The sequence below is a fragment of the Oryx dammah genome, unplaced genomic scaffold (genome assembly GCF_014754425.2).
Source record: "Oryx dammah isolate SB20612 unplaced genomic scaffold, SCBI_Odam_1.1 HiC_scaffold_25, whole genome shotgun sequence".
NCBI classification, from domain to species: Eukaryota; Metazoa; Chordata; class Mammalia; order Artiodactyla; family Bovidae; genus Oryx; species Oryx dammah.
In genome coordinates, this window is record NW_024070209.1 from 103,303,802 (window position 1) to 103,317,404 (window position 13,603).

Consider the following 13,603-nt stretch of genomic DNA (forward strand, 5'->3'; position numbering starts at 1 on the left):
CCTCCCGTGAGGGCTCCTCTGCTCTGCTGTCTGTAGCGGGAGGGGCTGGGACTGGCCCATCCCTGAGGCTCTGGGCAGCTTTATCGTCTCTGGAATATTCCTCTCTGGGGAGAGCACGTGGCACAGCCCCAGACTGTCTCCGAGGCAGCAGACCGTGCTGTGCCAGGCACCACGGGAGGGGTGGTCGCAGGGAGGGGATCTCAGAGTATGCCTGCCTGTCTGTGTGTGGGGCAGACACACCCCCGTGGACACAAAGTCCCCATCAGGCCAGGACGGGGCGAGGTAAGCAGAGGAGCCGGGGCGCGCCGAGCTGAACCGGCACGATCTTCACCCCACCACCACCTCCAGCCCTGCCAGTTGAGGTCTCTCCAGGGAGCCCGTCTGCCCGGAGTCGTCACAGCGCCACAGGCTGGACCCCCACAGAAGCCTCTCCAGGCTGCTGTCTCCTCTGCCGCCTGCAGTGCTCGGCCAGCGGAACTGCCACCTGGGGACCAGAAGCCCGGCCCCACCGACCCTGCCTGGGGGCGTCACTGCTCCAGCTCACAGAGGGCGGTGGGCAAGCCGGATGCCTCCCAGCTCCGACAGCAGCCCCTGCACCCGCACTGGCCTCCGCTCAGCTTTGAGCAGTGTTTCGTGCACAGACCTGATGCTGAGCATTCCGCCTACTCAGACACGCTCACTGCTCCCAGCAGCATCTGCAGCAAGCACCTCACACCCCCGGTTACAGAGGGACGGGCTTGCACGGGGTCCACTTTATTCCAGTCGCCCCGTGAGTGAAGCGTGCGGCCAACGTCTCACTCAGGGCTGCCTGCCTCCCAGACGTGCTCGCATCCCAGCAGTGACCATCCCAGCTCAGCCCCATCCCAGGGCAGCCTGCTCCCCCGGCCTCAGTCTCCCCATCTGCAAAGTGGGACGACGGGATCCCACTGATGACCCCAGAGCTGTTGGACGGGTTAGGCAGGACACTGGGTCGAGAGGTCCTGGAAACTATAGAGGGCGGTGGATTTGCCAAACCCAGGCACCCTGCAGCGCCCCTCCCCCAGCTGGCTTCTTCCTTCTTTGCTTACTGCCACCTCTTCCAAGAAGCCCTCTGGATTTCAGGGAAGGCTCCTTTCTAAAGAGCCCGGGATATTTACCCCACCCCACCCCATCCTAGCAGCTTCCCTTGTAGCTCAATCGGTAAAGAATCTGCCTGCAATGTAGGAGACCCGGGGTCGATCCCTGGGTTGAGAAGATCCCCTGGAGAAGGAAATGGCCACCTGCTCCAGTATTCTTGCCTGGAGAATCCCATGGACAGAGGAACCTGGAGGGCTACAGTCCACGGGGTCACAAGAGTTGGACACGACTTAGTGAGTAAACCATCACCACCGCTGTCCCATTCTAGGGCAGCCACCGCCCGCCCATGGGCCCCAGTGGCCACTTGCCTGATGTCGTAGCCGTGCATGTCCTTCTCTGGGCGCCCGTGGACGATCCAGTAAGCCAGCTGCTGCCCGCAGCCACCTCCCAGCATCATTCCTGGCAGGAGCAGAGAGCTGCGGGTCTGCAATCCGCCCCCAGGGCCCTGCACCCCACCTCCGTGCCCCTCCCACCTCTGTGGGCAGCATCAGCCCCTACGCCCCGGGTCTCACCCCTGGGGTGCCACGTGCCTCCTCCTAGCAGGCCTGTCCCGTCTCCACCCCTGTCCCCGCCACAGCCCTCCTAGGCCCACCTCCACCCCAGGAAGGGGCGGCTCGGAGAACTGGAGGAGAGCCCAGCTGGGCCCCTCACTCCCAAGATGGCAGGAGTCGGGGAGGCTCCACTGCCCGTACTCACCTGCGCTGTTGAAGCCGCAGCCCAGGAAGAACCCACGGAGCTCGGGCGCCTCCCCCATCAGGGGCTTGTGGTCCGGGGTGAATGACTCTGAAAGGGAGGGGGGAGCCTGAGGGTCCCTCCTGGCCACACGCTCCTGGGTGGGGTCTCCCTAGAGGGCAATAACTGAGGCGGGGGTGGACAGTCCATCCAAGGCCACTTCCTCCCTGATCGCTCCCGCCACGTTCCGCTGAGGTCCTCAGCACTGATGACCTGAACTGGGCTCTGCCTCGTGGGGCCCTGGTGTGTCTCGTGACTTTCTGCTGGCGGGGGGCCTCTCCCTGAGTCCCCAGCACAGCACGTGGCTTCCCGTCACTGTGCCATCTTCCCGCTGTGTCACTGCAAGGCGTTCCTGCCCGCTGGATCACGGGCAACTCAAGGGCAGGTTTGCTCACTGCCGTATCTCAAGGCACAGGGTCCAGCAAACAATCAGTGCTTGATACATGCTCACTCAGTGAAAGAAGGGCTGTAAGTTCTTCGAGAGAGGGGACCATGCCTCTGGCTTCTGTCTGCCGCCAGCTGGGGACAGAGGCTAGGACGGGTGGAGAGGAACACTCGAGCATGATTAAAAAGGGCTTCCCTGGCGGCTGAGACGGTAAAGAGTCCACCCGCAACGCGGGAGGCCCAGGTTCACTCCTTGGGTTGGGAAGATCTCCTGGAGAAGGGAATGACTGCCCGCTGCAGTACTCTTGCTGCTGCCCACTCTGGTATGATGATAAAGACTGCACTTGGCAGCCACAGTCCTGGGTTTGTACCCTGCTCTCCTGGTTCCCGGCTGTGTGACCTTGGCTCAGAGAGCCTTGGACCCTCATCTGTAACAGGGATCATGGTCCCGACGACCGCGGACTTCTCAGGACTGTGAGTTACTCGGTCACCAATATTTGCAGCCCACCAGCCTGTGCCCAGAACTCGGCCGTGGCAGGCGACTGAACAAGCCCCACCCCTCGGGGAGCTGCCGGGAGAGTGAGAGGGACAGAGAGTCAAAGCATGAGTAAGCAAGAAAGAGGGTGTCTGGGGGAAAAGCGCTACGTGGAGGGGTCTGGAGTGACTGGAGGGCGGGCGGCTCCTAACCACCGTGCCGGCGCCATCAGAACCCTGGGTCACAGAGGAGGATGCCGCCCGGCCGGTCAGGGCCCCGGGCTCCCCACGGGGTCCTAAGCTCCGTGCGCTGGTCACAAGCGCTGTCCTCCTGCCTGCCGGTGACCGGCCGAGCCTGGCCTCAGACCCTCAGCATCTGAGCTGGAGGAGGCCACCAGCCCCGGGGATCTGGGAAGGCTTCCAAACAGCCTCAGGGCAGGGTGGAAGAGGCAGGGCGGAGGGAAGGGCAGGGCCCCCGGTGAGGGCCTTGGAGGCCACAGCGACCCTGGCAGGCCTCCAGGGGGGGCATCAGGGGGGCCTGTGTGCAGGTCGGGCTGCAAGAGGCAAGTGGAGGAGGCCAGGAGGGTGTCCGGTGAGGCTGTTTGGGGATGACCTGATGAGCATTCCGGGAGTGCTGGAAATGTTTCCAGAATGTTCTGAACAGTCTCCGCAGAAAGCTAGCAGGAGGGAAGTTTAGGGGTCAAAGGTCACCTGGATGTTTAACAAATGACTCAAGAGGATGCCGGATGCCCGGGACAGGGGCCCCCAAACTTGCCTCTGATCTCCCGACCTTGGAACGAGAGGTCTGCGGGCCTCCCGCTTCCTGAAGTCAAGGGTCCTGGGACTTCCCTCTTCTGTCCCAGAGGCCGAGGGCCGTTGACCGGCCAGCAGAAAGGCCCGTGTCCCCAGAGAACCTTCCTCACACTGGGAAACCAGCCTCCAGGGGTCCTGACAGGCACATTCTCCCAGTGTGGCTTCTCAGGTCGATGACCCGCAGCCCCGTTAGAGCCAGGATGCTCCCTGGGGTTGTCTCGGGCCTGGCAATACTCTTGCCTGGAAAATTCCACGGATGGAGGAACCTCATGGGCTACAGTCCATGGGGTCACAAAGAGTCGGACACAACTGAGCAACTTCGCTTTCGCCTTGGCTTTCTCCCTGCCAGCCCCACCAGGCCCAGGAAGCCCTGGGGCTGTGAGTCCCCGGCCTGAGCCCCACATCCTGTGCCCCAAACCCCCTGGGCTGGCCAGGGGGACCCCAGCTACCTCTTCTGGGAAAGCTGCCCACTCGCCTTTGCTCCTTCATGAGCTGAACAGATTGAAGCAGCCAGGGCTGGCAGCTGTCTGGACCCCGTGTGCTCGGAGCCCAGGAGGGCCGGGCACCCTGGCAGGCCACAGGCTAGGTGTCGGGACCCCTCCCCTCCCTCCCCTGGCCTGGCCTGCCCCTCACTCCCTGCTTGGCCTGCAGGGACGACTTTGCCCACCAGCCTGCAGCTCACGTGTGGCTTCCCCTCCTCACTCGGCCTGCCACCCATTTCACAGACGAGGACACCAAGGCTCAAGGAACGCAGAGCTTCAAACCCAGAGTTTCCTCTCTGGGCAACTGTCTTTCTGACCCTCTCTCCACCGCTAGGTAGGCACACGCTCCCCGCTTCTTGCCTTTGTTGAGGATTAAAGGGGCCCCTCCGTGCAGGAAGGAAGGGCATACCGCTGTGATTCTGCTGGAGCCAGGATGGGGTGGCATGTCTGTGCCTGCAGGCCCGCTCCCCCACCCTGAACCCTGGCCTCAAAGCCCCACATGGCGCCCTCTGGGTGGCCCATCCTGTACCCACCAGCTTTGAGAGCCTGCCTCTGGCCAAGATGAGGCGCCAGTGATATCTCGGAGGCCCCCGTGAGCCCTGGCCTGAGAGGTCTGGGCCTCAGGGCTGGCTTGGGCCCCTCTTCTGCCTAGAGGCCACCCTCTCTCTGCCAGGACCACAGGCTGGCCGCCTCATCCCCCACCCCCGCCTCTATGCCCTCACCCTGGAACACACCTTCTCCCCTGCACAGAGTCCACTGCCTTGGGTTCCCACCGCAGAGGCTCCGCCTAGCCTCCAACACAGGAGCTCCCCACCAGCCCGCTGGGCTCCCAGCACTCAGCTCAGAAGGAGCTGAGTGGACACTGCGGAGCCCCTTCACACCACGGCCCGCCTTCGGGGCCCTGGGCTTGTATCTCACTCTGGAATCTCCTCCGTTCGCACACAGCCTTTGAGACTCAGCTCAGATGGCTCGCTCGGCGTGCGTGGGTGCCCCCCACCCCGGGGTCCCTGAACTCCCTGGCCACCCTCGGATGACCCTGCCCCAGGCCCAGTCACGGAGCAGCCCCTCTCCCCGCTGCATTCTGAGTGACCCCCGTCACAACACTTTGAACGTCTGCAGTGTAGTCTGGCCGGCTGGCCCTCCCACAGCAAGCGAGTGGTTTTGGCCCCAGTCTGCCCTTGCCTGGGGTCTGACCCGGCCGGCCGGCGGGCAGGGTCGGGGCCTGTGCCCCGCACACCCGAGACGGGCACTCAGAAGCTGAGCCGCTTGGTTTCGCTCCAGCCTCCTGCGGTCCAGCTCTCCTGGGGACCGGAGGGGAGGCCCCAGGTGGGGCCTTTCCACGCTGGGAGGGAGTGTGGCCAGGGGGCAGAGGGGCGAGGCCGACCCGGGGGGCCTGCAGCCCTGAGTGAACAGCATCGGGAGCGAGCTTGGCCCTTGCTCCCCTGACTCAGCCTCACTGGGTGCTGGGAGGGGCTCGCCCCACCTCACAGCTGAAAGCACTGGGTTCCAGCAGGGACTGAACCCAGGTGGGCCCCCCGGAGGGCTCACGCGAGGGTGGGCGGGCAGAGGCCTGGCTGGGGCCCGGGGGCAGGCTTACGAGGACGGGCGGCCAGCTCCCACCCCGCTGCCAGCTCTGGGCCTCCCCACTCACCGGGGCCGCAGACCGTGGACTTAATCCCGGTTTTCTCCAGCACGGGGACCCGGTTGATGGCACCTTCAATGTGCTGGGTGAACACATCCCAGTCCAGGTCGAAGAGGCCGAAGGCAAAGTCGTCTGACACCTGGGGACGTGGGGGGAAGCTGCCCTGTGCCAGCCGCCCCCTGGAGTGAGGAGCCGGGCAGGGCCTGGCTCCATCAGGTGGTGACGGTCTAGATGGTCCCCTGTTTGTCTCCCTCCACTCCTCCACCCCCAGAGGCCCTGTCTGCTCCCCCTTCCTGCCTGGACCCAGACCCCTCTGCTCTGCCCTGGGCTGTTGCAATGGCCTCCTGCTTGTTGCCCTCCTTCAACCCATTTGCCCAAGTCAGATCAGGCCCTTTCTTGCTCTCGAGCCCCCCAAGACCCCCTGTGACTCTCTGTCTCATAAAACCCTCCACAAGCAGGCCCTGCCCACGTCCACCATGGACCCACAGCCACGCTGACCTTCCTTTGGTTCTTCAAGGAAAGCAAGCTTGGTCTGACCGCAGGGCCCTCACCTCCACGGGCGAGCTGCTGCCCACCCTCCTTCTGCAGGGTCCACTCAGATGTCAGACCCCCATCCAGCCCTGCCTGACCGCAGCCTGAAGTACATCCTTCCACGCCAGTCTCACTAGGCTTACCCTCAGCCTGTTAACTTCACTCAGGGTTCAGATCACCATCCCAAATTATGTGACTTCTTTATTTATTGTGGGTCTCCCCACCAGAATACAAGCCTCTGGGCACAGAGACTTTTATCGTGGTCTTCCTCTTTCTCCCCAAAGTAAAACAGTATCTGGCTGAAAGGAGTCATTTTATTGTTCAATTTGAAGGCTAAGCACATGAATACGGGAGCTGGGGTGGCCCATATGTGGTTGAAGTGGCTGAGGGTGCTGAGGGGGCCGCTGGGCCCGCACGAACCCCAGAAGCTGCCAGGAGAGCAGCCCAGGCCGGAGGGAGATACAGCTAGAGCCCCGGCGGGAGGGGAGGGCCAGGGGTCGTTTGCTGACAGGCGGGGGGCTTACTTGCCTTCATCATCTGCTAGCGTCCCCACTGCAGCCTCTGACTACTGCTGCTTTGAGACCAGCCCTCCGCTGGCCACGGGTCTGTTATCTGCCTGCGCGCCAGGTTCTTAAGGGCTGGAGAAATATGGGTCTGACCCCATGGGATTGGGAACCTACCACTTCCCAGGTTGGGGGAGAGCTCCAGGACAGGGGTCTCCGGAAAAGGGCGTCTCAGCTCTGAAACGCAGCCCCACACCCCTCCTCGAGCCTTGGTGTCTCACCTCCTCCCAGAAGATGGGGTTGGTCTCATAGCCGCCCACAGACAAGGCGTCCCCCTGCAGGCGGAGGTAGACAGAGGCGTCGTGGTCGCGGACGTTGGGCATGTTCTAGAGGGCAGAGCATATAGGCCTCGGGGTCAGCAGGGCAGGGCGGTGGGCCAGCACCTCCACCAGGGGTCACAGACCCTGCGGGGCCCATGGCGCTTCCTCCTCGTTGTAGGACCCTGAGGACACGGTGGACCTGGGGCCTCGGTTACACAGTGGACAGAGCCCCCCGCTCACACCCCGTAAGGTGGCGGCAGAGGTGTGGGGAGGAGGGGCAGCTCAAAGGTAAAACCACAGAGAGCACAGACAGGAGAGCTCCACCAGCCCGGGGGCGCCGAGTGGGCGGGGGGCGTGCCTCAGCTGGGGCTGGGGGCGCCGAGTGGGTTGGGGGCGTGCCTCAGCTGGGGCTGGGGGTGGGGGGAGAGTCTGCCAGCCTGCCTACTCCCTCCAGTCTGCAGAGGCCCAGCCTGCAGGCGGTGGCCAAGCACATGTAAGTGTGTGCATGTGTGTGCATGTGTGCATGTGTGTGCATGTGTGCATGTGTGTGAGTATGCACGTGTGTGTGAGTGTGAGAGAGAGTGTGTATGTATGTGAACAGAAGGTTGGACTAGCGTCTCCTCAAAGCCGTTGGACCTGGATGCCCTCTGTCGAGATGCCGTGCCCTCCACACCTGAGCCCCACCCCACAGGTGCCCGGACGTGTCTCTGGTGAAAAGGTTCCCAGAGACCCCAGGCTCCAGGGAGGTGAGGAGTGGGCTGCCGTTCCCCCTCGACAACAGACTGGAGATTCTTTTGGAGACACTGACGCCAAGGTCCATCAACAAAGAGAAGAGCGTTTGACAGGACTGGATAAGGCCAAGAACATCTTCCAGGTCTTAGGCTAAAACACACGAAGGTGCGGGAATCAGGAACGGGGAAAAAGTAAGAAAATTAGAAAGTCAGTCCTGAAGGTCTGACATCTACCTTACAGGGGCTCCAGAAAGAGAAAACACAGAGAATGGAGTCACAGGAAAGTCAAAGCAAAAAGCCAAGATGACTTCTCAGATTGAAAACTGTGAATCTCAGTCCTGAAGGGCCCGCGAGTGCCCACCAAGCCCTGTGACTGGACCGGGCCCGCACAGAGGCCGTGCTGGAATAGACCATCGGGACATAAGTGAACAGGTGGGTCCTAAATAAAGAAACAGCAGCCCTGGAGGCTGGAAGACCTGGGGCAAAATCCAGCAAATTCTGAAGACGACTTTAAAGGCAGAGTTCCTCATCAATTGACTGTAAGAAAGAAAAAAGATTTTTTTTGACTGTTCATGTACACAGAAACATTTATTTCCCCAAGTACCCTTCTCAGTAAGTGGCCAGAGAGCATGCCGTGGACCCAGAACAGCAGATACGAACAGAAGATGGGTGAGGAGGGTCTCAGGGTGACCGTGGAGCAGACGCTGACGGAGAAGATCAGAACGAAGAGCCCTTCGGGGAGGGGAGTGCGGCTGGGAGACTTTCCATGATCTCTCTGCTCTGTATGAATACGCAGAAAATATGACTGTTTGACAGATCTCCTGAGACATTTGCGCGGGGGGCGGGGGGAGGACTGTGACAGTTATGAATATAGATGTAAACATCCAGAGGATGAGATGGTTGGATGACATCACCGGTTCAATGGACATGAGTTTGAGCAAACTCTGGGAGATAGTGGAGGACAGGGAAGTCTGGTTTGCTGCAGTCCATGGGGTCGCAGAGAGTCGGACATGATTTAGCAACTAAACAACAATAAGCCTTCACAAAACTAGGAACCTGAATCCAGCAACATATAAAAAAGGCTATATACCATGGCCAAATGGGATCTATTTCAGGGATGCAAAGTGGGTTTAACATCTGACAATCAATCTAGGTAATATACCGTTATCAATAAAGGATGGAAAACACTAATTTATTTCAATAGATGCAGAAAAAGTATTTGACAGATAAAAACACGTTCATCATAAAAAGTTAATATTTAGGAACAAACAGAACTTCCTGATAAAGGATATCAAAGAAACAGAATAGCAAGGAGAGAAAAGAAAGCCTCCCTCAGCGATCAATGCAAAGAAATAGAGGAAAACAACAGAATGGGAAAGACTAGAGATCTCTTTAAGAAAATTAGAGATACCAAGGGAACATTTCATGCAAAGATGGGCTCGATAAAGGACAGAAATGGTCTGGACCTAACAGAAGCAGAAGATATTAAGAAGAGGTGGCAAGAATACACAGAAGAACTATACAAAAAAGATCGTCATGACCCAGATAATCACGATGGCGTGATCACTCAACTAGAGCCAGACATCTTGGAATGTGAAGTCAAGTGGGCCTTAAGCATCACTATGAACAAAGCTAGTGGAGGTGATGGAATTCTAGTTGAGCTATTTCAAATCTTAAAAGATGATGCTGTGAAAGTGCTGCACTCAATATGCCAGCAAATTTGGAAAACTCTGCAGTGGCCACAGGACTGGAAAAGGTCAGTTTTCATTCCAATGCCAAAGAAAGGCAATGCCAAAGAATGCTCAAACTACTGCACAATTGCACTCATCTCACACGCTAGCAAAGTCATGCTGAAAATTCTCCAAACCAGGCTTCAACAGTACATGAACCGTGAGCTTCCAGATGTTCAAGCTGGATTTAGAAAAGGCAGAGGAACCAGAGATCAAATTGCCAACATCCACTAGATCATTGAAAAAGCAAGAGAGTTCCAGAAAAACATCTATTTCTGCTTTCTTGACTATGCCAAAGCCTTTGACTGTGTGGATCACAATAAACTGTGGAAAATTCTTCAAGAGATGGAATACCAGACCACCTGACCTGCCTCCTGAGAAATCTCTATGCAGGTCAAGAAGCAACAGTTAGAACCGGACATGGAACAACAGACTGGTTCCAAATCGGGAAAGGAGTACATCAAGGCTGTATATTGTCACCCTGTTTATTTAACTTATATGCAGAGTACATCACAAGAAATGCTGGACTAGATGAAGCACAAGCTGGAATCAAGATTGCCGGGAGAAATATCAAGAACCTCAGATATGCAGATGACACCACCCTTATGGCAGAAAGTGAAGAAGAACTAAAGAGCCTCTTGATGAAGTGAAAGAGGAGAGTGAAAAAGTTGGTTTAAAGCTCAACATTCAGAAAACTAAGATCATGGCATCTGGTCCCATCACTTCACGGCAAATAGATGGGGAAACACTGAAAACAGTGAGAGACTTTATTATTATTATTATTATTATTGGTCTCCCAAATCACTGCAGATGGTGACTGCAGCCATGAAATTAAAAAATGTTTGCTCCTTGGAAGAAAAGTTATGACCAACCTAGATAGCATATTAAAAAGCAGAGGCATCACTTTGCCAACAAAGGTCCGTCTAGTCAAGGCTATGGTTTTTCTAGTGGTCGTGTATGGATGTGAGAGCTGGACTATAAAGAAGGCTGAGCGCCAAAGAATTGATGTTTTTGGACTGTGGTGTTGGAGAAGACTCTTGAGAGCCCCTTGGGCTGCAAGGAGATCCAACCAGTCCATTCTGAAGGAGATCAGTCCTGGGTGTTCATTGGAAGGACTGATGCTGAAGCCGAAACTCCAATACTTTGGCCACCTGATGGGAAGAGTCAACTCATTGGAAAAGACTCTGATGCTGGGAAAGATTGAGGGCAGGAGAAGGGGATGGCAGAAGATGAGACGGTTAGATGGCATCACCGACTCAGTAAACACGAATTTGAGCAACCTCTGGGAGATAGCGGAGGACAGAGGAGCCTGGTGTGCTGCAGTTCATGGGATCGCAGAGTTGGACACGACTAAGCGAGTGAACAGCAACGTAGCTGATTTGCTTTGCTGTACAGCAGAGACTCACACTATGTTGTAAAGCAACTGTGTGTCAGTCACTCAGTCAAGTCTGACTCTGTGCAACCCCTGGACTGCAGCCCCCCAGGCTCCTCTGTCCATCGAGATCGCCCGGTGAGAACACTGGAGACGGCTGCCATTCCCTTCTCCAGGGGGTCTTCCCCACCCAGGGACAGAACCTGGGTCTCCTGCATTGCAGACAGATTCTTTACCGTTTGAGCCACCAGGGAAGCCCAAAGCAACTATACTCCAAAAAAATTTAATTAAAAAATGAATTTAAGAAAGAAGTGTGAAACTTGTACTGTAAAAATTAGAAACAATTTAATAAAAAGACAATCCAGGGACTTTCCTGGTGGTCCAGTGGTTACGCCTCCATTCCTCCGATGCAGGGGGACAGGATTGATCCCACTTTCCATGCAGCCAAAAAAGTTTAAATTTTTTTTAATTAAAAAAGAGAATCCAGTGAACAATGAGCAAAGTGTGTTAATAGTGGTTTCCCCCCAAAAACAAACATAAGGCCAATAAGCTCATGAAAAGATGCTCACCATCATTAGTCATTAGGGAAACGCAACTCAAAACTACAAGATACCACTTTACCCCCACGATGACGGCTAGAAAGAGAAAGACAGTAACAAAGATTGCTGACAACGTGGAGAAGTCAGAACCCGCACACACCGAGGCTGAGAATGTAAACCAGTGCAGCTTCCTTGGAAAACAGCCTGACAGTCAAAAAGCTGAACACGGAGTTAGCGGTGCTCCCCTGGAACCTAGCAATTCCACTTCAAGGTGTCTACCGAGGGAGAGGGAAACATACGTCCACACAAGTCTTGTACATGAGTGTTCACAGCAGCATAATCCACGGTAACCGAAGAGTGAAAACACCCCAAACGGCCATCAGCAGATGAAAGCAGGAATACATTACGGGTTACACGAGCGTACTATTCAGCCGCAGAAAGAAACGAAATTCTGACATACGTACTAAGAGGACGAACCTTGACAACGTCATGCAGAGTGAAAGAAGCCAGACATAAAGGCCACATATCATGTGATTCCATTTCATTCAAGGTCCAAAACAGGAAAGTCCATAGAGAGAGAAATCAGATTAGTGACTACCTAAGCTAAGGGTGGCGTGGGAAATGGGGACTGATCGTGTGAATGGGGCTGTAGGCACAAAGATAATGTTAGACAGATATAGATGACAGCTAGACGATAGACACAGATGACTGTAATAGTGACAGACGGATGATCAATAACGGATGGGTGGATGGGTGATAGACAGATGATAGATAGATAGGTTCCGTTCAGTTCGGTTCATTTCAGTCTCTCAGTCGTGTCCGACTCTGCAACCCCATGCAACCGTAGCCCGCCAGGCTTCTCTGTCCTTGGGATTTCCCAGGCAGGAATCCTGGAGCGGGGTGCCATTTCCTGCTCCAGGGGATCTTCCCAACCCAGGGATCGAACCTGCATCCCCTGCCTCTCCTGCATCGGCAGGCAGATTCTTTACCCTTGAGCCATGTAGATAGGAAGAATTAATGACAGCTACATGGGAAACTGAACCGCTGGAAACACACACTTATTTCTAGTAACTCCAGGAAACACAAGAAGCTGGACTCTGCTTGCTCAGGAGTTCACGACGTTTTCACTGCCATCACATTGCAAATACTGACTGCGGGTTTAACCAACAAGTGAACGAGCAAAAAGTAAGACCATGTCAGAAAGCGAGCGGGAGTGAGGGGAGGCTCGCTTCCCCTGCAGGCCCCAGGCACTGAGCTGGCTCTCAGCAACCTCGACCCTGGAGATGGACTCCTCAGGTGTGAGCCCTCCACCCCACCTTTGAGGACACGCAGCGACCAAAAGGGACCACCCGGCAGGGGCCCTGCCTCCTCCTTTGGTCTGCGGGCCGCCTGGCTCCTCTGAGCACGGTGACAAGGACGTCTGCGCTGAGGAGCTGCAGTCAGGGGCCGCACGGGGAACTCTCGGTAACGAGCACTTGAGAACCAGTGATCTCGTTATCTCTGTTGTCCCTGCTACCCCAAAACCAAAACACACGAAATGCTGGGGCTCCGCAGAGCGGGACACTGGGGACACCTGGTGGTCAGGACAGCCCCTGCATCTGTCCAGCAGGATCAGTGTCCCTCCCTCCTGGCCGTGCAAGGCCCCAGCTGCCACAGAGAGCCCAGCATGGGCTCAGCTCAGCCCAAGGTGTCCACGGGGTCCCTTTGCTGCCCCCTCCCTCCAGAAGCCCACCCTATAGGTGCGGCCCCAGTGCCACTGGGGTCACACTCCTGATCCCAGCCCGTCCCCTTCCATCCGCTGCTCCTGGCCCCACCCTCGTTCAAATCCTGCCAGTTGCTTCCTCCAGGAGGCCCATCGGATGGCTCCAGGCTTCCCAGTTCTCTGAGGCTCTCGCTGCCTGGACCGTCCGACGATCTCTGTCACAGTCACGGCAGTCCTCACTGCGATGTACCAGGCACTGTGCTCAGCCCTTCAGCCCACCACTTGGTTCCTCCCTCAGCACAGCCCTAAACAGTTTTAAACCCATTTTGCAGAAGAGGAAACTGAGGCTCTGGCAGCACCTCGGCTCACCTGGCTGGCTAATGGAGGGGGTCGGGATGCAGACCCCGAGCTTGGGCCTTTTCCCACGGCTCCGCCGCAGCAGAGCAGTAGGTGGAAGGCAGTGGGGATGCCAGACCATCACACGGCATCTGGGCCACCGTGTTTGATGGACGCAGAGACCACATCCAGAGAG

At 57.0% G+C, this 13,603-nt stretch overlaps 1 protein-coding gene across 1 annotated transcript in view; it reads right to left on the bottom strand.

Moving 5' to 3' along the window:
* Nucleotides 1-13,603, bottom strand: part of SARDH (sarcosine dehydrogenase) — a 58,013-nt gene that overhangs the window by 36,953 nt on the left and 7,457 nt on the right. Inside the window, exons 7-10 of the mRNA XM_040225638.1 lie at nt 6,959-7,063; nt 5,653-5,782; nt 1,813-1,899; nt 1,425-1,515 (exon numbers count right to left, since the gene is read on the bottom strand). Coding sequence (XP_040081572.1) covers nt 1,425-1,515; nt 1,813-1,899; nt 5,653-5,782; nt 6,959-7,063 — 413 coding nt within the window. The remainder of the gene's footprint in view (nt 1-1,424; nt 1,516-1,812; nt 1,900-5,652; nt 5,783-6,958; nt 7,064-13,603) is intronic.